Consider the following 23,294-nt stretch of genomic DNA (forward strand, 5'->3'; position numbering starts at 1 on the left):
CAAAGGATTCGTAGGTGCATTTTCATGGTGGATCACTCCTTTATATACAAAGTAGGTGTCCAATCGGTTACATAAGGATCACATTCATTGTTAATCCATTATTTATACATTGAATTGAAATAACTAAACTCACACAACGTTAACATTAATAAATTTGTGACAGTTACTAAGTTCATCAACGTATGCGTCTTCCGCATCTGCGAGTTGACTGTTCATGTTCCGTTTGTTGAGCTCGCAGGATCGCCAGTACGTTTGGAACGTCTGCGTCCTTAGGTAATCGCCCCTTGTAGATATCGCATGTTGGAGCTAGTAAAATCTGGACATGCGAATTTATATTGGTCTGTCAGGGCTATTGGGTCGTTGGGACCAAACTGCATCATAGGGAGTTGGTCTCTATACTTGTCGCAGAAATATAGAGGGGACACTCGCACATGTTCTGACACATGCGAGTTGGTTCTACCCTGCATGATGAGAATTGCGGTTACATGGTGCGACTTAAGTCGCACTCGCAGTATCTCGCTGGTTTTATCCTGAGCGAGGTCTAAACTTCGAGAAGTCTCTCACGGACATTCAACTTCCATTGGAAATCTGAATACACGTGTCCTTTAAAGAGGAGTCTGGTCTCGAGTTTCTAGGTGAGAGAAATCTCACTATAACAGTATATATATATTAATACTATGTGGCCCTTTATACGATAGTACCAGTGTTTTGTTTTTGAATATTGGATTGCAGCAATTATTTTAGCTAATTGTTAATTTATTCAAAAAAAAAAAAAAAGATAAGTGCATTTATAATAAATTAAAAATATATTTAATTAAACAAATTATTTTGAAAATAAGTTATCTCCTATAATATTGAATTTTTCTTTTTTGTTGGTTAAAGAGATCGGTAGTGTGATTCCTAAAATTAATTATTTAGGTTTAATATTACGTTTGGGTGGGTTCACCATGGGAGACAATAACGATGATGGTGCTGATTTTTACCTCTATGACGATGACGAAAGTGGTGATGATTTCGATGAATCTAATTATGAGCTCCAATTATTCGAAGACACTACCTCAGTCTCAAATATTGAAACTCGACTAAATAACTTTCGAACGCGAATCACAAGAAGAAAAAGACATTATACAAACCAATTATATAATCAAAACTTACCTATATATTACTCTCGAATAAAGAAGGAAAGAGGGTTGTGACTCTCGAATAATTAGCATCAAATATCAGTTCAAATATTAATGGGATTTGTTTTATTTTTATTTTAATATTTTATTATTTTATTATTTTATTAAAAATAAATAAAAAGTCACCCATGAATTTCTCATAAACTAAGAATTCAGTTATATAGGCACACTTTATATAGAATAGATATAGTACTTAAGAGAAATACAATAAAATACTCAAAGATAGAATGATAATAAAAAAAACCAAACCTCATTTTCAAAAACATACAAAGCCAAAAAGAAGTATAATAATACAGCAAACACTAATATTAATCTCGTCTCTCTCCTAATTTTTTTTTTTTGCCCTCTCAATATCAATCTCAAAGAAAAAAGAATGTTATTTTAAAATGATTCTCCTAATAGATTTTTGATGAGATTACTCTTTTTTATCTCTAAGTATCTATAAAAATAAATACAAAATAAAGGTCATAATATTTTCAAAGAATTTGCTTAATTTAGAAGTTCTCTTTGTGGAAAACAAATTTGGTGCTTCCTTTAACAGAAAAGTCTAAACATAATTTCTTTAGATCTGGAACTACGGAAATTGGACCGCAATAAAATACTCCTGCAATAATTAAAAAGTCTAAAATTAATAGTCCTTCATAAAAAATAAATAGATGAATTAATAATAAATAAAATAATATTAAGAATATATATTAATATTTAAGAGAGTTATGTCACGTAGTTTCTCATTTAATTAATTGTGTCACGACTGGTTAGAGAGTGTGGTAGTCGGGCCAAGGCCCCACAATTTTAGGAGCCAAAATAATTAACATTGTTATATATATACATAAAAAAAATATGTTATATATAAATATTTCATTGATATAATTACATAAGAACTTATAGCACAAAGAATAAGTATTGGTTTCTGACAATGGTGAGGTAAATGGTTCGATCCTACCTTCTCTCATTTTAGTAATTTTGAAAATTAAAAGGTGTGTATATATAATATTTAGTAGTATTTCTTTTTTTTTTGAAAGAAGGTATGTTATTAATCAAATCAAATCAGCTGTTACAGGAGCACTAATAAATCTAGGACACACATCTGTCCAAACTTGAACCCCTATAGAACTAGTAACAGACTTAGCCAGTGCGTGGGCCACACCATTCGCATCACGCGAAATGGCATAACAAGAACCACCACCAGCAGCAGCTAAAAGAGAAAGAATCTCATCAACAATTGGTTTATACATTAGAATATTATCCAGACAATTAATCCAAGAACTCACAACAAAAGAATCCGTCTCCACCCGCACCACATCGAATCCCAATCTTGTAGCCCAGAGAAGACCCATACGAACAGCTAGAAGCTCCGCCACCGCCACCTGGAAGTCACCCACAACCCCCACAGCCCAAGCAGCCCACACCTCCCCCGCATGGCCACGAATGACCCCACCCAACCCCGCAAAACCTCTCCCCGGGGTGACAGCCGCATCCACCGATAACACAAACTCCCGATCCCCGGGTGGCCACCACCTACACCCTCTCGGCTCCCCACATCCCCGCCCATCCATCCCCGTCCCATCACCACCACCGCCACCACCTCTCCCACCCACACCCCCAAACGAAGCACCCAAACCGCCCCCCCCCCCCATAACTCACTCCACAAAACTCCTCCCACGCCTCCCTTGCTAACACATCAATAACCTCCAACCTAGATTGCTTCTTTCCAAACAAAACAGAATTCCTATCATACCACACCCACCACCAAACCATAGCCAACAAAGCAAAATCACTGCGCTCGATCACCTCAAAAAGATAAACAAGTAATTCCGATAACGACCCAAACCGCCCACGGTTGAGGACATTCCAAACGAGGAGCTTAGACCACAAAGGACATAAAGAAGAACAAAAGACTAACGCATGCTCCGGAGTCTCCGTCTCCTCACCGCATCTATGACAAAGCGGTTGAACAAGAAGCTTACGCTTAATAAGCTGGGAATTAGTCGGAAGAGCCCGATGGTACATACGCCAAAGAAAAATCTTGACCTTTTGTGGTATCTTCAAGTTCCACATCCCATTCCACCAATGAGCCAGATCCGCAGAAGAGCACCCATTCCTCGCACTCACCATATCAAGCGCAACCTTATAACCACTCTTCACCGAATAGCACCCATTTGAATTGTAATGCCAACACCACCCATCTTCACATTGGCCCCCCCGCAGAGGAATACCAAGGATAACATCAATATCCAAACTCAGAAAATACTGTGATAAAGTTTGTACATCCCAAGTCCCCTCCGAACCAATCAACTCACTCACCATCACGCCATCAATAGGAGCGGGGGAGATAGGCCGAAAATATCTAGGACGGGGAATCCACGGATCCCGAAACGCATCAACACTTTGGCCATCACCTACCACTTTCCTCATCCCCGATTGCAACAACTTCAGTCCCCATATCAAACTTGACCACAAATGAGACGACCCTTGACGGTCCTTCGCCTCCAAAATAGATGTATTGGGAAAATATTTGTGTTTCAAGACACGGGCAGCCAACGAATGTGGCGATTGCATTAAGCGCCAAACTTGTTTCGCAACCATGGCTTGATTAAAGAGCACAAGATCCTTAAAGCCTAACCCCCCCTTCAATTTTGGCTGACAGACATTCTCCCACTTCACCCAGGCAATCTTCCTTTTATCATTCGTAGTACCCCACCAGAACTGTAAAATAATGGAACGAAGCTTATCACAAGTAGCCACAGGAAGCTGGAACATACTCATCAGATAGTTGGGCACAGCCTGCAGAATTGCCTTGATTAGAATCTCGCGACCACCAGCAGAGAAGAAACTCCTCTTCCACCCTCAGACCCGCTTCTGGACTTTGTCACAAATACTCGCAAAAGTTCGCTTCTTATTTCGCCCAATCACCGTTGGTAGACCCAAGTACTTATCATGAGTAGCAACTGACCCCAAGCCTAATATACCCAATACACTTGTACGATCCACAGGTAAGACATTCGGACTGAATGTAATAGCAGATTTATCAAAATTGACTTGCTGACCAGAGGCATACTCATAACATTGCAGAATCCGACGGATAGACTCCGCCTCCCTCCCATTGGCTCTACCAAATATCAAACTATCATCCGCAAAGAAAAGATGAGAGACCCGAGGCCCAGACCTGGAGCACCAAAATCCCATCAACTCACCACTAACTTCAGCTTGACAAAGCAGGGAAGATAACGCCTTAGCACAAAAGAGAAACAAATAAGGTGAGAGTGGACAACCTTGTCACAACCCCCTAGTCGGGACCACACTACCCCGTGGCCTTCCATTCACCAAAAACCCATACTCTGCCGTAGTTACACAATCCATAATGAGATCCACCCAACGACCAGGAAAGCCAAACTTACCCATAATAGCACGTAAAAAACACCACTCCACCCTATCATACGCCTTACTCATATCTAATTTCAAGGCCATAAACCCCCTAACACCATTATTCTTCTTAAAGAGAGAATGCAACAATTCAAAGCCTACCATAACATTATCATGAATAGCTCGACCCGGCACAAATGCACCCTGAAACGAAGAGATCAGTGGTGATAAAGTACCTTTCAACCTCAAAGCCATCGCCTTCGCCACAATCTTATACATGACACTACAGAGACTAATAGGCCGATACTCCTTGACAAACGAAGGCTTCGTGATTTTCGGAATCAACACAACATTCAACTTGTTAAACTTCCTAACCGATTGATGACCATTCAAAATTTCAAGACACACAGCTGAAACCCGAGGGCCAATAATACCCCAATATTTCTGGAAGAAAATAGCATGAAACCCATCCGGCCTGGGGGCCTTCGTAGCACCAATAGCACGAACCGCACACAACACATCCTCACACGTAAAAAGGCGTTTCAAGCATGGCGCTTTCCTCAGGAGTTATTTGGGTGTCGATGTTGGCAATCCCATTCTCCACTTGTTGCACCGTAGGAGAAGCCGAAGAAAAAATTTTACCAAAATATCGCTCAATCTCACCAACAATATCCTCTTCGACACTCAACTTCCGACCATCTTCTGTCATAATCTCCACAATAGCATTCTTCTTCTTCCTACCCGTCGCTTTATTATGAAAATATTTAGTATTTCTATCCCCCATGGCCAACCAATCAGCACGAGACCGCAACTTCCAATAACACTCCTCCCAGGATAAAAGATCATTAAGCTTAGTCTCAAGCCGTTTAACCTCCTCCATTCGAACCAAAGGCGCCGCCACACTAAGGAGATCATCCAACTGTTTCTGTGTCTCTCTCACGAGCCTAGGTATCGAACCAAACTTACCCTTATTCCACGGCCCCAACCTATCGACGCACACCTCCCAAAAATATCAATAATACTATCTTGACTCTCCAACGGACCATCAGGCACCAACCAAGTCTGATTCACAATTTCATGACATTCCTCATCTTTCAACCAATGCGTTTCAAATCGGAACCCCCTTGATTTATCATTCTTCTGAACCCGAACCACATTTTCTAAGGTAGCCACCACCGGCCTATGATCTGAATGAATGAAATCCCCAGTAATGACACTACCTGAAGGAAACAAATTATGCCACTCCTGGTTGCAACAAAAGCGATCAAGCCGTTCTTGCACATGTGCCACACCTTGTCTTTTATTAATCCATGTAAAGCATTGCCCTTCAAACCCCATATCAGCTAAGGAGCACTTATCTAGTGTCTGTTGGAAGTCAGATATAGCAGATAAGCTACGATCCGCACCACCCTTTTTCTCATTAATGGACAGAACTTCATTAAAATCACCGCCACATATCCATGGAAGATCAAAAAGATCCTTGAGCCGACACAATAATCTCCAAGACTCGGATCTACAACTGGCCTTAGGATTCCCATAAAACCCAGTAAACCTCCATAAACTCCTACCCGGACATTGCACCAAAGCATCTATGTGGACAACAGAGAAAGATTTAACCGATACCTCCCAATCATCATTCCACAACAATAACAACCCACCACTTTTCCCCACACAATCAACATGAATACTATTAGGAAAATTAACATGTCGCTGTACACCTTCCGCCCAACCACCATAAAGTTTAGTTTCAGACAAGAAAACTAAACTTGGGGAGAACTTACGCACAACTGTACGCAAGGCAGTCAACGCACCAGGATTCCCCAGTCCCCGGGGGTTCCAACATAGTAAACTCATGGCTCTTGGCGAGCCTGCTCCGCAGGCTTCGCCAATAACATATTCATATCCACGGGGACCATGTCCGATTGCTCATCCAAACGTCCCTTTTTCACACTTTCGGCATCTCCCTCCAAATCCATTTTCCGCTTCCCACCACCACCAACCTTAGGACTCAACTTGTATTTAGCATTAGCTACCATAACATGTGACAATTTAGGGCTAATAGGGAAAGAAGACGGTTTAGAACCCCCTTTAGAGCCACGACCAGAAGCAGAGTTTAGCCTCTTCCAAGTCTTAGCTTTTTGCGCTTTTATAATAGGGTCAAACGTTTTTGGAAGCGCATGGCGAAAAGAAATCTCATCTTGAGATGAATGATCTATAACCCCTTTACCTTTTTTTTCTTTAGTCAATTTTTCCTTACTGTGACCAATGACCTCATCCACGGCATCCACATCCACACTAATCCGAGATGAAGCATTGTCCCCACCCTTAGAACACTCACCACTTGACACTTGCTTCCCACTCACACCCATGGGTAACACAGTATCCACTTCGGCCGAACCATCCACAACTGAAGAAACCTTCGACAACACCTCTGCCCTCTCCACTTCAGGGAGCACACTCGGCACTCCTATCTCATCAACAACCATTGGTAATTTTTCTTTTTTTTTATTAGATACCACGGTCCCAGGAAGAGCCACAGGTCCCTTTGAACCCGACACCTCCTTATCCACTTCTTCCCTTTCACGAGCCTCTAACACAGAGGTAGGAGCCAGCTCCTCCGGTGTAGGGCCAGAATAACGAACCCGGTTCCGCTCAACCGCAGAAACAATCCTCGAGGCTTCACCCATAGTCATAATTGGCCTATGTGAAGTAGAACTCTCACAATGTCTCTGGACCCGAAAACGATCATGCGGTGGCGAACTCGGAGCACACAACCGAGAACCGAATCTCCCACTATCGAACTTGGGATTATCCCTAGCAAAGTCTTTCAATGGGCAATCCAAGGCCTTATGCCCAATGATCCCACGGTCATAACAAAAATTCGGTAAATGTTCATATTGAAAAAGTAAAGAAACCTCGTTACCTTGATCATCCACCGCCACCCGTAATCCTCGTTTAAGAGGTTCGGTGATGTTAATACGCACTCTCACCTTCATGATTCCGTTCACAATTTTAATGTCTTCAAGTTTTCCAATGCGCTCCCCCCATTCCCTTGCAAACAATTCTGTCATACACACTAATGGGACATTGTTGATCGATATCCAAAAGGAAGTGAAGTCGAAATTCATCTTCGAAATTTTGCCCAGCCCCATCGGCTTTACAAAACAAATAAGTTGCTTATCAATAGTCCAAGGGCCGCCTCCATATACTCGCTGCCTATCCTCTCGACTCCCAAAGAAAAATCGGAATACGTTCTTGGAATTCAGCTCTTCCACCTGAAATCAGTGGTTTATTTTCCATACCCCCTTCATAGCCTTCTCAATACCATCTTTATTGGCTGGTCTAGGGCCAATAACCTTACCCACGAGACATAAGTCCATTCGCTTCTTTCCTTCCTCAATGCCGGCTTTATTCAAAGAAATAACAGGTCTGTCTCCCTCATCAAGCACCAACACTTCAGCCAGCCGATTAACAAGCTCCAAGTCCATCGAATTCACACAGAAAAACGCAGCAAATCCCAGAAAAAACACGATCGAATTGGTCGAATTCACCCTTCCCATGAAGGGACTACGATTCCCAGTTTGTTTCGTTTGCTCCGAAACTAACGGGATACTATACTTTGTTGATTTCAAAGCCTTAGTAGTATTTCAAGGTCTTAATAAAAATAAAAAATTGTCAAGATAATAATAAATAAATTAAATATTGTTTAAAAATAAAATATTTATACAATATATATTATAACTTAATTATTCGTATTAAAGTGTTTCTTAGGATATTAAAGTTCTTTTTTAACGGTACTGTATTAATAATGTGGCCATAGACATAATATAATAATTTCATACTTCTTACAAAGAAGAGATCTTATATATGTTCGATTCTCCCATCTCTTAATGTAAGAAAAAAAAAAGATACTACTAATGATAAATAAAATGTATATTTATTATACACGTATTTTTTTAAATACAAATGTTAGCATATGTTAAAAAAAATATGTATAATTTCTAACACATTATTATTATTATTATTATTATTATTATTATTATTATTATTTGCAAAAGTACTAAAATATGTATCAATTCAAAAGAGATGATCTTAATAATTAAATATCATTTTATCGAGTTAGCTTAGGTACCAAAAAATTATTTATTATATACAGATAAAAGAATTAAAAGTGATACTACATTAAAATTTAATTAATACTTATTTTTAATTTTTATAAAAGGGAAAGACCTCTCTTAAAAATTTTTGCCCTAAACCTCTTATCATCTTGAGATACCCCTGAATTGTATAATTTTTTTTGTATGTATGTGTACACACATAAATTTATACTAAAACACTAGCTACATGTGATATTAATTTTTTTTTTCTATTTAATGGGATTCATTTTACAAAAAAAATTAATTTGGTTACAGAATTTCACATTTTATTTTAATGTAATTAAATGTTTGTGCACCAAAGTAATAATTATATACAATGATATCACATTGTATATTTGTAAAGTTGTGGGTCTTATATGAAGCAAATTGTGTTATTTTGAATATCATATATACTTTCGTGCATAATTTTTGTGTATATATTCTTCAAAAAAAAAAAAGAAAAGAAAAAGAAAATCGTGCACGTAACATTCCTCAAAATATACATAGTCTCATGTTGAAATCAAACGAAAAACAATGAAATAGTACGTACCAACTTTTTGATCGACATGCTTAGCTGCTATGTTGTTGAAAGCATCCTCCCAATTTGGTCTTGAGAAATGGGTTTTGAATCTTGTTTGTGACACAGCATCAAGTCCATTCTTGGCATGATAAAGAGTTTGAAGCATAGTAATGAAAGCTGAGCGAGCATCTCCTTCTTCATATACACTAGTACAGTAGTTGTGGACCTCAATCATGTGGTCGATGTCCTTCTCAGCCACCTCATCCATCGCACCCTTGAACCATTGGAACGAGCCTTCTTCTCTGGAGCTCCAGTAAAAGTAGGCTCGTTCCGTTGCAAAACTAGGTTTTTTATTTTCCCTCTTATTTCCACTCTCCATTTCGTTTAATTCGTTTTCATTCTTTTGCTTAGTCTTGTTAAGCACATCTTTTACAATGCTGATGAGAGGAGTGGCGCCAATTCCAAGTCCTACAAGAAGGATAGTTTTGTACTCTTTATAGTCTTGTGCTGGCGCACCGAACGCTCCATCAATTAAGAGCCTAAACTTAATCAATATTCTCGTTGTTAGAATAAAGAAATATTATTGAAAAAGTAAAATATTATTAGCGTGTATGGCAATTAAGATGTATATGTGCATATATGAGGCTTCATTTCATTGATAATGAGTGGAGAATAGGGTATGGTATTATTATTAATAATATTTCCACACACATACTCTAGCGTGAGTAAATGAGTTTGGAAGAACAGAATATTAGTGATCATATTAGTAGGTATAAATAAATGAAGAATGAATGAATATGTTCTGAAATAGCTAAAAATAGTGATCGATTGGATAGTACATAATTAGATGTACATACCTTGGTAGACCACTGAAGCCACTTTGATTAGTAGATGGAGACTCACATAACTACAACAATACACATCATACCAAGATTATGCATGCATTTATATATTTTTATATATATATATGTATTTCTGGTTTAAGGAAAAAAATATATCAGATTTTGATTAGCTACATAGAAAAATAGATTCTAACTTTTGAGAAAGTGGAATTGAGTTTTTTTGTCCAGTCACCCGATCCGCGAATGTGGACGCTTAAGTAATCGTCATCAGGAGCCGAAGTAAGTGAAAAGGGATGCCTGATTTAAACATATATATATTATTTATAATTAGATGATCAATTATTATCATAATCAAAATAACAACAATATAGCAATAAGAATACAGCTATAGGTTTCAATTACTCAAGTTACCACTCAAAAGGAGATATAAATGAACAATTCAAGTATATGTATTGCCCACTACTGTATTCAAATCCTTGAGGTTTCGACATTTGTAGGGCTAGAACATTTCCAGGAAACACTTTAAACTGTACATTAAAAACATATGGTATTAATCTTTTATCAGTATTACTTTATATATATACATTATTCCTTGGAAGAAAGAAGATTAATTAACTATAGTTGCATACCTCTTCGATATTCACTGCTTGGAAACCATATCTAAATGCTCGAATTAAACGTTCACAGGCATATAAAAGGATTGGAACAGCTACATACATCCATGTCTAACAACAATTTTATTAGAACATCAAAATTGTGATTTTAGAAATTACCAAAGGAATAATATTTAAAAGAATTAGTTGTTCTTACAGTCTTTTTGTACCACTTCTTAGATAAGTAGAGATAGTAACCGTGAACTAGAAAGAGGATGTAAACAATGACAAACAAGTGGTGAGAATACCAAAAGGTGTTGAAACCACCGAACTTCTGAAGGGCCTCAGGTAGGCCCTTGAGGGCCTTAGGTAGCCTCTTGATCACGGCCTTGGGTAGCTTTCGCTTATTTTGGCGGAACAAAGATGGTGCAAAGGTGAAAGCAACGACCATTAAGAACACCATGACCAAACCAGTCCACCCCTCTGTGCCTTTCAAGAACCACCAATAGTTGTTGGGTCGTTCTTTCCCAAAGAATTGTTCCATTGGCTTATATTGCTCATCAGTTGCATGTAGCAGCCTAGGAAAATCACACGTTAAGTGTGCCCCTGCATGAACACCAACTCCAATTGCAATCCCGCCAGCAATCACCTATAATAATAAATATTTATATTAAATAACACACACCACTACTTTTCCATAATTAAGAAAATAAAACTGTGATATCTTTATCAAAATAGAGACATATGTAATTAGAAATAGTATAGATGATATTGCCTTGTGAAAGTTGATATTATCATTGAACGGAACCACTACTCCCAACATTGTCTTGGTCCTGATCAATGTTATGGTATTTCTACAAACAGGTAAGAGAATTAGAGCCATATTGAACTTGAGAGTCTCGGCAGCACCTTTAGCAGTGGTAACACAATAGCCCATCACTTCAAACACGGCTCGATTTTTGTATTGGATAAACTTCCACGTGAAAAGACCTACACATATGGCAAGCCACAACCCCACTACCCAAATACGTCTCCAGTTCTCCTTTACAATCCAAAAACCTCTCCACATGTTGATTACAAGTTGCTTGAACCGACCTTTGTGGTATCGTTTTATGGTGTTGGATTCTTTATTCTCATGATCCAACTTCTTCTTCCTTGGGTTCTCTAGAATGCCTTGTTGAAGTAGAGTTTCCAATTGGTATAGCTGCATCAACAAAGTACGGCCACCACATTATTGGGCTTTTCTTAAAAGCAGAGCTAGCCTTATCAAATGAAAAACTTGTACGAGGTATTTTATGATTTTTTTTATATATTTAGGAATAAATAAAAATTTTACCCCTAAACTATAAAACTTATAGGATTTTGCTCCCTGAATTATTTGTAAAGTACTTGAACTTAATTAATACCTCTCTCCTTAGGCTGAAACTTAAAGGAATTGAGGGAAAGACTCCTCCAAGAGTAGAGCTTAAAGAGTAGGCCATGATGGTTTAGGTTGATATTTATTGTTACTTAGAGAGTCCTTTTTAGATGATATCTACTTATTTTCACTTAAGTATTGTGTTTGTTTCGACTTGTTTCCTTCTAGCTTAAGGTTTTAACAATTGCATGATATGAATTGAAATAAGAAAAAACATATTTTATATGATGAAGATGATAGATTTAGCTTTTGAGTCTAGAACTTTATATATTATGAGTCAAAAGTACTAAGTTGAAAATATTCAGCACACTTCGTTTATGCTTAATAATGCAATTTTGAAACTTCAACATTTTGAAACATGATTTCCTCACTTTACAAACTTACAAAAATAGAAGTTATAGAACTCTTTTTTAGCTCTCCATAGCATCTTGAGTTGTCTAATTATGAGTTATAACGAGAGAGGTACTGTCAAAATACTAATTAGTAGCTGTCAAAGAATACTAAAGAGAAAGTCAGACTCTTGGCCTAGAAAAAGTCCAAGTCCCAGCCTAGACCTGATAGTTCATGCATATATAGCTAATGCATGTTAGGCCGCAACCTAGACATTGTGAAGAAACAATAAAGGAAAGAATGAATTGTTTCTGTACATTACTCAAGAGAAGGATTACAAGAGTTTATATACAGAGTTAGAAAAGCAAAATGAGAAGCTGTTACAACAGCTGAAACCGTTACAACCAAATAACAGAAAAACTAACAAACACTGTTGTAACTAATAACAGAAAACCAAAACAGTTAAAACTTCTCTTGACAGCCCCCCTCAAACGAAGTGTCCTCTGAACAAGAGACACAGAGTTTGGTGCGAAAAACAGAGAACTTATTGCTTGAGATGGGCTTGGTAAGGCAGTCGGCTAGCTGATGTTCAGAAGGCACATGCTGAACTTGAAGTTGTTTGTTGAGGACCTTGTCTCGAACAAAATATAGATCAATTTCTATATGTTTTGTTCGAGCATGAAGTATTGGATTGGCTGCTAGCATAACCGAACTGATGTTGTCACACCAAACCAATGGGGAAGGTGTAGGAGGAATATGAAGTTCTGTTAACAGAGATTGAACCCAGGTGAGTTCAGAAACAACAGCAGCAAGACTTCGAAATTCAGCCTCTGTGGAAGATCTAGAGATTGTAGGTTGCTTTTTGGACTGCCAGGAGATTAAGTTTTCACCAAGGAAAACACAAAATCCAGTTGTTGATCTTCGATCATCTGGATCAGATGCCCAATCAGCATCACAATATGCTTCAAGTTGCAAATTGGTGACCTTATTGAGCTTGAGTCCATAGTCAAGAGTTCCAGCCAAGTATCTCAGAATCCTTTTGACTGCAACCCAATGAGATTGAAGAGGATTATGCATATATTGACATACCTTGTTAACACTAAAGGCTATGTCTGGTCTTGTGATTGTTGCATATTGTAATGCTCCTACTATGGATCTGTAAAAAGTGGGATCAGTAACTGGATCGCTACCATAGTTGGAGAGCTTAAGACCACTGTTCATTGGAGTGTTGTGTGTTTTTGCTCCTTGCATTTCGGCTTTGCATAACAGTTCTTGAATGTATTTCTTTTGTGACAATAATAAACCAGTAGCTGTAGGTAATGCTTTAATACCAAGAAAGTAATTCAAAAAACCAAGATCTTTGAGAGCAAATGAGGAGTGTAACCTGGTTATCAAAGCATTAACTTGAGCATCATTAGAACCAGTTATTAAGATATCATCAACATATATTAGAACATACAAAATATATGAAGAATGAACCTTAACAAACAAGGATGAATCTGTTTTAGCCGAGACAAAACCCAAAGAGAGCAAGACTGAAGATAGCTTTTCAAACCAAGCCCTTGGGGCTTGCTTCAACCCATAAATTGCCTTTTGGAGTTTACACACTTTGTGAGGAGCCGATTGATCAACAAAACCAGGTGGTTGAACCATGTAGATTTCTTCATGCAAATCACCATTAAGAAAAGCATTATTAACATCTAATTGTCTGACAGCCCAACCTCTTGTAAGAGCAATTGTTAACACTATTCTTATGGTGATAGGTTTGATGACAGGACTAAAAGTTTCATTAAAATCATACCCTGGTTGTTGATGATAGCCTTTAGCAACTAGCCTTGCTTTGAATTGAATGATGTTACCCTCTTCATCTTCTTTTATTCTATAAACCCATTTGCAGCCTATGGGTTCTCTTCCTTCAGGAAGATTGACAAGGATCCAAGTCTTGTTCTTTAGTAAGGCTAGATGTTCAACATCCATGGCTTTAAGCCATTTTTCATTTTGCATAGCAGCTTTGACTGTCTTGGGATAAAGAGAAGCCATTAAGACTCTTGGCTTTCTTATTCCTGATTTTGATCGAGTACACATTGGATGTTGATTTTGAGTAACATTGGGAGCTGTGGGATGTGGATCAGTCAATGTAGGTGCAGTTGGGGGTAACAAAGCTGTATTGTCTGTAGGAATATGGGTCATGGTAGGTACTGTGGTGGACTGAGGTGTAATAGCCGTTGGTGTGGACTGTCCTACAGTGGTAGGACAAGGAGGTACTGGTGTGATAGTGACAGGACATGGCACGGGTTGAGGAGTGGGTGCAACAGTGGCATTTTGAAGAGGAGTAGGGACTGTTTGATTGGTTAGGGAGGGTACTGTTGGACCAAAGAGAGATCTGTTGGAAAAGGCAGGTATTAGACTAGTAGGTAGAGGAGTAGTAGGGTGATTGTGAGATGCAATAGCAGCTGTAGCATATGGAAAAATGGTTTCATCAAACAATACATCACGTGATATATAAACTCTACCATCTTTGGATAAGCACTTGTACCCTTTGTGAGACAAACTATATCCAAGAAAGACACATGGGGTGGATCTAAAATTTAATTTGACTTTGTTGTAGGGCCTAAGGTTGGGATAACACAAACAACCAAAAACTCTTAGCATATTATAGTCAGGTTTGACATTAAAGAGAACTTCCAAAGGAGTACTAAGCTGAAGTTTAGGAGTAGGCATTCGATTGATTAAAAACACTGCAGTACGATAAGCCTCATCCCAATATTTTAAAGGTAGAGAAGAGTGAGCTAAGAGAGTTAACCCACTTTCTACTATGTGTCTATGTTTGCGTTCAGCTACCCCATTTTGTTCATGTGTGTGAGGACAAGATAATTTGTGAATAATCCCATTTTCATTTAAGAGTTGTGTGAAAGCTTGATATTCCCCACCCCAATCAGTTTGAAGCTTTTTAATCTTGTAGCCAAGTTGCAACTCAACTTGAGCTTTGAAAGTGATAAAGGTTGGTAAGGCCTCACATTTGGTTCTTAACATATAGATCCAGGTGTGCCTAGAATAAGCATCAATAAAACTAATGTAATATTTGTATCCACTAGAGGAGACAATAGGAGCAGGGCCCCATAGATCTGAGTGCAAAAGTTGTAAAGGTTCAGTATATTCTGTAGTAGAATTAGGAAAAGGGAATTTATGATGTTTGCCTAAACAACATGCAGCACAAAGATCAGAAAAATTAGCATCAGTTTTATTGCTTATTTTGATGTTACAAGATGACAAGGCACTTTGTACAATCTTGGCAGTGGGATGCCCTAGTCTATTGTGCCAAAGAGAGAATTGAGAATTGATTGGTGGTATAGTGACACTATTACATTGATCTTTTGGATTGGAAAGTGTAGGTGACTCGGGTTGTGATACAGAGCACCTATTTGTGGCAAGATTTTGTAGTTGAATAGAGTCAAACTTGTAGAGACCTTGATCAAGCCTCCCAACCAGCAAGGTCCTCTGAGTGACCTGATCTTTGACACAACAGTAAGATGGATGAAACTCAAAATAAACAAAGTTATCTTGGGCAAATTGAGACACACTAAGTAAATTCTTAGTGATGTTGGGTACATGCAACAAATTGTTTAATACAAGTTGTTGAGAGTGAAAAGGAGAAAGGATAAAGGATTTACCAATGTGTTGGATATTTAGACCAGATCCATCTCCCATATGTATTTGCTGATCTCCTGTGTAGTCCGAGGTGTAGATTAAGTTTTGAGGATTAGGAGTGAGGTGATGAGTGGCACCTGAGTCTGGATACCAGCTGCTGTCTTGAACCACTTCAGGAGAAGCATAAAGATGAGAGCATTCAGCAAGATTGGCACTGCCTGAAAACCCTTGAAAAGTTTCTGGACCAGTGAAGGTTTTATCAAACCTGTAAAAACACTTTTGAGCCGTGTGACCCATTTTGTGGCACAGTTGGCACTGAAGTTTTTGTCCCCAAGCAGAATATTGTCCTTTTGTAGACACATTGGGTCCTTTGGTCTGGGACATGTTGCCACGGCCAGGCTGATAACCACGAGCTTGACCATTGTTTTGATTAGAAACAAAACCTGGTGGAGGATGAGTTGCAGAAAAAGTGCCAGGTGGTCCATATTGGGGATAATAACCTCTAAACATAGGATTATATGGAGAAGAAACTGAAGAGGGATAATGAGGTGATGAGAAAGTACCTCGACCACCTGTGTATGGCTTGGTGTGAGCCAAATTGGCTTCTGGTTTGTTGATGTCCAGATCAGTGGAGTCTTTTTCGAGCCTGACTTCTTGAGCCATGAGTAAAGCCTCTATTTCTGCAACTGTGTAAGCATCAAGCCTGGTATTCACCGAAGTTACAAACACATTGTATTCACTCGAAAGTCCATTAAAGATTGCCTCAATATGATCTTGAGCTGACATTGGGTGACCAATTGAAGCAAGAAGATCAACAAGGCTTTTAATCTTTAATAGAAAATCGTTGAGAGACCCCTGCATCTTTGAGTTTCTTAGCTGAGTTTTATACTTGCCAATGTTAGCCCTGTTTAGTGCCGTGTAGTAGACTCGAAGTGTTTCCCAGATTTGTGCTGCAGATTCACATCCCACCATTCTTGTAAGGATCTTTTCGGCCATTGAGGAAAGTAACCAAGAAACCAATATGCTGTCTTGTTGATCCCAGCTTTCGTATTCAGGAGATTGCCGATTTTGCAGTCGATCTTCATTGGAGAGAAACTTGGGAGGAGTTCGAGTAGGATCGAGGTGATGTTGAAGTCGACTGCCCTTAATAGCTGCAAAGACCTGATGCCTCCATGGAAGGTAATTGTGTTCATCCAATCTGACCGAGAGAGAATGTGAGAAGGTTACAGGAGCGGAGCGTGGAAGATTAGTTGTGAGATTTTGAGTAACAGTTTGAGACGAACCTCCATTATCAGCCATGAACGAAAGGCTTGAGTGAAAAGAGACGAAGAGAGCAAAGAGAAAGAGAAAGAGAATGCTCTGATACCATGTGAAGAAACAATAAAGGAAAGAATGAATTGTTTCTATACATACATCAAGAGAAGGATTACAAGTGTTTATATACAGAGTTGGAAAAGCAAAATGAGAAGCTGTTACAACAGCTGAAACCGTTACAATCAAATAACAGAAAAACTAACAAACACTGTTGTAACTAATAACAGAAAACCAAAACAGTTAAAACTTCTCTTGACAGACATATGTTGGTGATGACTTGAGATGTTTATTAAAATTTTCTTGTCCAAATTAAAATGTTAAAATGGGACTAGAAAAGAAAAATTAGGAGAATTAGTTTTGGTAGGCTCCTTCGATTAATTGCGTTTTTCAGAAGAAAAATCTTAGAAAAACTTCTAGAGAGGACTATATTGTATCAATTTTAGAGTTTTTCTTCATCGTATCTTTTTAAATGCGATTTTTATTTATATCTATGGATTCTAAAACTATGTACATATATACAGGGCCGGCCCTAGTATAGGTGGGCTAGGCCCGTGCTTAGGGCCCATACTTTTTGGGAGCCCAAAATAAAAAAAATAAAAAAAAAATTATTAAAATTTAAGTATATTATAAATAATGAATATTTATAGCTTAATTAGTTGATGTGGATGATATAATGTCTAAAGTCATAGATTCAAATCCCATAACACTTTTTTTTATATTTTTTTTATGTACATATTTATTTATTTATATATATCTAGACCTCAATTACGCCAAGATCGTCTGGGTCTAGCTCTTCCATAATAAGTGCTGCATAATCTTCAGCAGCTTCCTCAATGTTAGTTAACTTGTTTGCATTGGCACTAAGCTTAATAATCTGCATTATCAAATAGTAAAAAATAAAAACAAAAATCAATAATCAGCATGTTCAGGTCATAAATTTATTTGTGCTACTTGTACTGATCTTAATAATATTTTTACTATCTACATTTTTTTGCTTTCTATTTTTGACTATAGAAGAAGCTTACATTTTTCACATCTTCTTTATTGATTCTGCCGTCATAGTCTTTGTCCACCCTGAAAAACAGTTGCAATTCTTAGATGATTTATTCTTTATAAAAGAGAAAATTAAAGTACTAGTCAGTCACCAACAAAATTGATACTATTGGGAAAGTTATTTGAACTTAAAATCTCCTCTCTTTCTCTTTTAAATTTTTATTTTAAAGATATCTAAATTGTGGTACTAAAAAAACCAAACTAACTAAATAATTCTATTTGACTGCACTGAGAATGAAAATTAAATGATTACTTTATAAATATATATATATATATATATTTTGATAGATTTATAAATATAAATTTGATTAGTATCCATGTGCTAATAACAAAATATAAATTGTTTTATATAAAAAGGGATGACAAAATATAAATTTCTAAAAAAAAAATAGGAAAAATACTTTAAGTAATATATATGATGAAAAATTAATATAAATTATAGTAAATGTAGTACAAAATTTTCAAATAAATTACATATAAAAGTAAATATTAATACCTTTTCTGTTTGGAAATAAATTAATACTCTATAATAATCATTAAATTATTTTTTTTTTGTGACACATTAATAAAAATATTATAAAAAAATGTCATATAATATAATACATTTTATATCTCATGTGTTTTGGACACTATATATATATATATATATCTATTTTATATAAAATGTGGCTATATAACAAAATTCTTGGTTTATGAAAAATTATTGAGTGATAATTTGTTCATATTGTTTATTTTTTTAATAAAAATTATTTTCAAATTTTGATATTTAGAATTAGTTAAATTTTAAATTAAATTCGAATGTTTTGATAGTTTAATGAGCATTTTCATTAATTGCGAAGATAAATTTAGGACGAATAATAGTATTTTTTTTAATTACTATTACACAGTATAATAGTAATTTTTTTTTTATTTAAATCACTATTATGCTTTCAAATTTCAATGATTAACACTACAGTGAATATTATTAATTTTAAATTATGATATTAAAAAAAACTAAAAACTAAAATAAAATTAACATACGTGACTTGACACGTAACATTTATCTAGTATATATATATATATATGGAACACTTCTTAATGGGTAATACCTATTGATGGGAACTAAAAAATTAATAAAGTAACAATCTAATAACCTTTTATGGCAAGTTTCTAACAATTACTTTTTTTTAAAAAAAATTATATTTATTTTTCATAAAATTAGAAATAATAATTACAATTAATAGTTTGAAAAAAAAATATAAATTATTTTTAAAAATTAATTAAAATTACTACTTTATTATTTTATGAAATTGTGAGTTTATAAATAATTTATTATTGTAAAAAAAAAAATCATTTACATGTATATTTATGTGTTTTTTTTATTAGGAGAATAATAGCTTGATTGTGGAATCTAATTGTCTTAATAATAATATTATTCATACTCTTAAAATAAAACGCTACAATCTTCTTAGTTCTTACTTAAGCTATCATTGTTAGAGAAATATTATTATTATCAAATAATTTTTTGATATTACCATGCATCATTCTCCTACAATAACTAATGAGGTGTTGTTCATTATTTATATTTTTAGGATTGTGGAAGATGATAATCTTGTCTAGGGGTCAAATATAATTTTTTGTGCTAAAATTCTTGTGTTGGCAATTGCCATTATTCAATAATGTTTATGATACTTTTTTTTTCCTTCTTTTTTTTTTTTTTTTTGTTAAAATTTTCTTCATTGGTTTTGTTCTTATAGATTTGGTAAGCTCAAGTATTTTTTAAAAAATAAAAACATATAAATAATTGTTAATTATTACAAAATTAAAGATTTTAGGTTTAGAAAAAATCTTATACATTTTATATGTATTACAGTTTAAAGCTTAAAATTATTATTTTTTTTTTGTTTTCAGTAATGCAATTTAGAATTTAGTTTGAAGAAATTTTATAAAAAGATAAATATACATTTTTATTTTCTTTTTAATCTTTAAAATGATTTTTATTAAAAAAAATAGTTTGTTAGTTTTGTAGTGTGTTTTATTTTTTAAATAACAATTCCATTTATAATTTTTTTTATTTCTATTAATAGTTTTATTTATTTTAGGAATATAGAGAATAACAAAATAGGAAGTATTAATTTTTTAATATTTAATTAATGATTATAAATATTAACCATTAGATTTTTGATCCAATGGTCAAAAATAAAATACGGATAATACCTATTAAAAGTATACTCATATATATATACTAGGTGAATGTACGTGCCGAGCCACGTATTGCTAGTTTTATTTAAGATTTTGAATGTATTTTATTTTTAAAGATTACAAATTTTTTGTTTGAAAAAATTAAATATTTATATTTGAAATATTATTTAATAACGTATTAAAAATAATATTAGTGTAATTATAAAATTGTAAATAAATTTATTATTGGAGTAGTATATTATTCTATTTAGTTCTTTTTTTAACATAGCATGTAATGTAAGTTTATATCTATAAATATTATGTAAAGTGTTAATATTATATGAACATCTCCATTTATAAAGCTAAAAAGTGGGTCAATGACAGAAGTGGTATATCTGCAATCACACAAAGATAGAAGTTGTATTTCTGCTTCTTATGCTTATCCAGAGAAAACATTAGATAACGTGAGGTTAACTTTAATATATAAATATTTTTCTTTTTTAAAAAATAAATAAAAAAAATATATTAATATTCTCCCAAGATAGGTTTGTTAGAGAGATATGTGGCTAAGATGATTTTTTTAATTTAAAAAAAGATTATTAATATTTAAAAGATTGTTTAATTTTTTGGGTTTAATTATTGGGTTTATTTGTTAACGGGAGATCAAACCTAATCGTTAAATTTAACCGAATATTCTTTTATTTTTAAGTATATTCTGTTAAACCAAGAATTACCGTTAGATAGACACTTTTAATATATAAAGATATTTGAAAGCCCTTTAGCAATTATATTTGGTTTAAAGAAACGATTTGAAATAAGTATCTAAATTAAAACATTATAATAAATCTTACATATCAAAGAAAGTTTGCAGCCTAGAATCGAAATTTTCATCTGTGATTTGCTCCCAAAATTCATATAGTTCAGCTTTGTTTATAGACAATCGTGTGATATGTCTCCTGGCAGCCACTGCATCGAACAAATCCATCGCGTACTTACTCGAATTCTTCTGTTTCTCATCATCCATTCCTGTAAAGTTTTTTTTTTTTTTTTTGCAAAAATGTTTACATAAACATTCCTTTTCCTTATTCCAACAGAAAAAAAAAATAATCAAAACCGAAATTTAACTTGGAATTAAAAATCAACTACAAATGGGAATATTCTTATTAGTTAGGGAGATGGTTACTTTTGCTGCAATATAGTTGTGTATTTTTTAGTTGAGGTACATAAAAAGGTTAGTTATAATTGTTGTATATTATAGTTATAATATTTATATATGACTAATTGTTGGATAAATGTTATATTTAGTGTGATTTATTTAAAAAAAATAGGGTTGAAAATGAAGACTTTTTTTAAGGAAAAATGAAGATTTATTTATTCCTAAGTTATAAATGATAAAAAAAAATATGCATGTTACATATATGCAATATGAATATCATTTCCGGCAAATATAAATTATTTAAGTAGTACTTAATATAATAAGCTTTAATCTGAAAAAAACTAAATTAGTATTTGAGTGCCCCAAAATAGAAAATATTGGTACAGTCTAACTAAGAATTTTCCAAAAATATGTATTATGTACCAATGCATTTGCCAAAGTTGGATCTATCAAGGAGTCCATCGTTGGCATATGTATCGAATCGTTTTTCGACCCCAGCCCAGCCTTCTTTCCCATGGTTCTTCTTGGTAATGAATTTGAGTCCACTCATGACTGGTCGGGCTGCGCCTGAACTTTTCATGGATTTAAGTCTGTTAAGCTCCTCCGACACTTGGCGGATCCTAAGGGACAAGGATGAGGACGATTTAAGCTTCTTCTCGATTTGATGTTCAGTCGGCTGGCTCCCACCGCCGCCGCCGACTAACCTGTACCGGCCGATTCCATCACTGCTAAGGCTGATCTCTTCCATTTTAGTTGAACCCTTCTGTAAGTAAAATGAACATGTTTCTATTATATAAATATAACCGAAATTATAGTTATGTACAGAGTAGATGAATTAATGAATTAAACTTTACTGCAACGTACGGGTGATGAATTTATTGGCTATATTGAAGATTGGTGCTTGAATAATTATTTGTATCTATCAAATAATATATATGATTAACAGATTGTATATGTTAATAATTAATCTTTTTCCCTTTCATTGAGAGAAATAATATATGTGAGTGTGGTCTGTCATATGGTGTTTTCCGTAATAATGGTGATGAGAAGTTTATAACTAAAATTAAGAAATTATAAGAAGAAAGTCAACGAACAAGAATAAGAAAGTCAACTCTCCTCGCTGGGAGAAAATAATAATATAATCTTATTTATTTATAAAACATGATCACCAAAATCTCTTTTTATATAGGTGATGAGCAATGCGCCTGCCTAGCTGTCTTGATTCCCTTTTATTTATACTTTTGGCTGCTTAATATTTATTTCATAAATTATTGTAAAAATATATATAATTTAATTCACATATTATTATAACTGAAATTCAAAAATATATAGTTTATTATTTTATTAGAGATATAAGAGAGGACAAACTTCCAAAGTGTACATTATATATTCTTTCAATAGTATTTTTAATATTGTATATTATTTTAAATTTTTTAAAATTTTTACAAAATATCTTAAATAATTATAACATAAACGATTATAAAAAAGAAAGAGATTATAATAAGAGAAAGGATGCTTAAATTTAGGTGTATTAAGGATGTCCATTTTTTGCTTGTTTAATTTTTTAGCAACATGTTGAAA

The 23,294-nt window shown here is 34.9% G+C and overlaps 1 protein-coding gene across 1 annotated transcript; it reads right to left on the reverse strand.

Moving 5' to 3' along the window:
• Positions 1-1,380: 1,380 nt before the first annotated feature.
• LOC115721200 (respiratory burst oxidase homolog protein B) lies at positions 1,381-22,966 on the reverse strand. Its single transcript, XM_030650459.2, has 13 exons — positions 22,578-22,966; positions 22,137-22,476; positions 21,409-21,583; positions 18,370-18,418; positions 18,105-18,218; positions 11,411-11,839; positions 10,853-11,284; positions 10,672-10,767; positions 10,454-10,569; positions 10,237-10,339; positions 10,058-10,107; positions 9,231-9,739; positions 1,381-1,785 (listed from the first exon to the last, which is right to left on the reverse strand). Exons 2-13 carry the CDS (start codon positions 22,459-22,461, stop codon positions 1,676-1,678), a joined length of 2,508 nt encoding a protein of 835 aa, XP_030506319.2. The 5' UTR covers positions 22,462-22,476; positions 22,578-22,966; the 3' UTR covers positions 1,381-1,675.
• Between the last annotated feature and the right edge of the window lie 328 nt (positions 22,967-23,294).

This window comes from Cannabis sativa, chromosome 2 (genome assembly GCF_029168945.1).
Source record: "Cannabis sativa cultivar Pink pepper isolate KNU-18-1 chromosome 2, ASM2916894v1, whole genome shotgun sequence".
Classification (NCBI taxonomy): domain Eukaryota; kingdom Viridiplantae; phylum Streptophyta; class Magnoliopsida; order Rosales; family Cannabaceae; genus Cannabis; species Cannabis sativa.

Coding starts and splice junctions, on each gene's coding strand:
- LOC115721200 (XM_030650459.2), bottom strand. CDS start 22,461: ATGGAAGAGATCAGCCTTAGCAGTGATGGAATCGGCCGGTACAGGTTA. Junction 18,219..18,369: donor ATAAAGAAGATGTGAAAAAT/GTAAGCTTCTTC, acceptor TTGATAATGCAG/ATTATTAAGCTTAGTGCCAA. Junction 11,285..11,410: donor ATAATATCAACTTTCACAAG/GCAATATCATCT, acceptor TTATTATTATAG/GTGATTGCTGGCGGGATTGC.